This window comes from Papilio polytes, unplaced genomic scaffold (genome assembly GCF_000836215.1).
Source record: "Papilio polytes unplaced genomic scaffold, Ppol_1.0 DF824002.1, whole genome shotgun sequence".
Taxonomy (NCBI): Eukaryota; Metazoa; Arthropoda; class Insecta; order Lepidoptera; family Papilionidae; genus Papilio; species Papilio polytes.
In genome coordinates this window covers 179355-181556 of record NW_013525202.1, presented here as the reverse complement: position 1 = coordinate 181556, position 2202 = coordinate 179355, and the positions used below count along the sequence as shown (strand labels likewise).

Below are 2202 nucleotides of genomic sequence, written 5' to 3'. Positions count from 1 at the left end.
GTAAACACACACTTCTTTGTTACCTAAGATGTCAGCAATTACAACATATTTTTGAATAAATCTTTTGTTAATAAAAAGCCCTACACTTACGTCACGTTTTAGACTATATATTTTCACGCCATTAAACTTAGGGGGTAAATATTTTGAATATCCCTAATGTGGGAAAGAGACCATAAATGGCTGCCAACATCAAGGAAGCAAGATTGCCATGTTTTTCATGTCATGTCATTTTGACATTTGCTATTGATAATTTGACAAATATAAACAATAAAATAAAATTTTCATAATTTCATGAGGATGAAGCCGCACAGGAACAGCTGGTTAATATAAAGAGGAAAGAATTGTATTTTTGTATGTATTGAAATAACTCAAAAACTATTTGGCCGATTTAAAAAAAAATCACTATTAAAAAGTTACGTTATTAGTGAGTAACATAGGCTATGGTTTTTTATTATTTTTTAATTTTATGTATACGAAGTCGCGAGCAACAGCTTGTATGCAATACACATTACAATAAATTAGATAAAATTGCTTGTATACTTTACTTGCTGTTGCTCGCGACTTCGTCTGCGTTATAATAAAAAAATGTGGCCTATGTTACTCACTTATAACATAGCTTTTTATTGGTGAAAGAATTTGTGAAATTGTCCCAGTAGTTTTTGAGTTATTTCAATATATACAAAAATACAAATAATATTAAACAAGTAGAAACTTTATACATATATTGATAGAAATAAAGAAAATACTAAAATTGTTTGTATTTATTCTTGTTTCTGTCAAAATGTGGTATATTGAGAAATGTAATTATTTAGATGTGGTGGCTCCTGGCTGGTGACGCGAGCGCGCAGGGCTTCGGCCCGCAGAGTGCGGAGCGCCCGCGCGGGGACTGCGCCCGCGCTGCTCGCCGGAGTCTCCGCTAGAGTTAAATGGCTACCATACACACCGGTAAGAAACTAGTATTCAAAAACAGATTTTACTATAGAAAAATGTCTTTTTAATATGTTATTTTGTTTATAAATAGCTAAATGGTCGCGGAAATCTGAAAACTTTGTTTCATTGTAATGAATAGGCTCAAAAGACTGGACCGTTTTTAAAAATTCCTTCATTATTTGAAAGCTACATTATCCACAAGGAACATAGGCTATATTTTTTAACAATTTCACGCGGAATTCGCGGGCAACAGCTAGTACTATATAAATGTGATAGCTGTTGCTCGTGACTTTATCAGCGTGGAAATAAAAAAGAATAAAACATAGCCTATACTCACAGATAAATTACCTTTGTAATGGTGAAAGAATTATTGGATTCGGCAAAGTAGTTATTGCATGAATCGAATACATACAACAAACAGTTTTACAAGTGGTAGAGCCCACGACCACACAGAAAACAGACGTGAAGTGGAAGCAATTCCGCTTAGAGTCTGATGAGTATGGTGCTGGAGGTCTAATTTCAGTCCCTTTCCACTCTTTTATTAAGAGGAAAGGATGGGAAGGAAAAGGAGAGAGGAAGGGGAAATGTCCTCTTTATGTGCGTCTCCGTCAATGAAGGGTAGGCAACACTGTAATTGCGAATGTTTATAGGCAGTGGTCACTTTCCATTTTAGTGGTTGCAGGTGTGCGTTTGCCTGATTAAATTATAAAAAAAAATACAAATCTTTCCACTTTACAATAGTACAGACTAGTTGATGATCGCGACTTCGCCCGTCTGAAATAAAACAAAAAATAACCTTCTTTTGGGAAGTCGGTCAAAAATTAAAAGATAACCTATGATAGATAATTTTCTAACGGTGAAATAGTTTTTGAAATCGATTCAGTAGTTTTTAAGTTATTTCAATGTACAAAAATACAAATCTTTCCTTTTTATAATATTAGTATGGACCTATTATGTTTTTATGATCAAAAATGTGCTCAAAATGTTTCTTTTGGCATTTACTGCACTAGACAGTAAAGTTAAAACCTACTAATGGTATAATTTTATTTCAGGAAACAGAGGAAACAACCCCTAAACTGAGCCCTTCGGTGCAGCAACAAATAAAAGAGACATTACAGCGAGGGTTGAACTGCATGAGCTCTTCGGAGAGAACCGTACCTGAAGGTAACTCAATACATACATACTAATATTATAAATGTGTAGGCTTACATGGGCATAGCATGGCAAACACCGAGCACTGGTATGGCGGCCATATTGTCATTCCAGTCAGTT

At 34.7% G+C, this 2202-nt stretch overlaps 1 protein-coding gene across 2 annotated transcripts in view; it reads left to right on the top strand.

The window, feature by feature from the left end:
- LOC106101232 (suppressor of fused homolog) overlaps nucleotides 1-2202 on the top strand; it is an 11124-nt gene that overhangs the window by 5731 nt on the left and 3191 nt on the right. For both annotated transcript variants that reach the window (XM_013280393.1, XM_013280392.1), the window contains exons 7-8: nucleotides 813-945; nucleotides 1983-2094. In XM_013280393.1, coding sequence (XP_013135847.1) covers nucleotides 813-945; nucleotides 1983-2094 — 245 coding nt within the window. The remainder of the gene's footprint in view (nucleotides 1-812; nucleotides 946-1982; nucleotides 2095-2202) is intronic.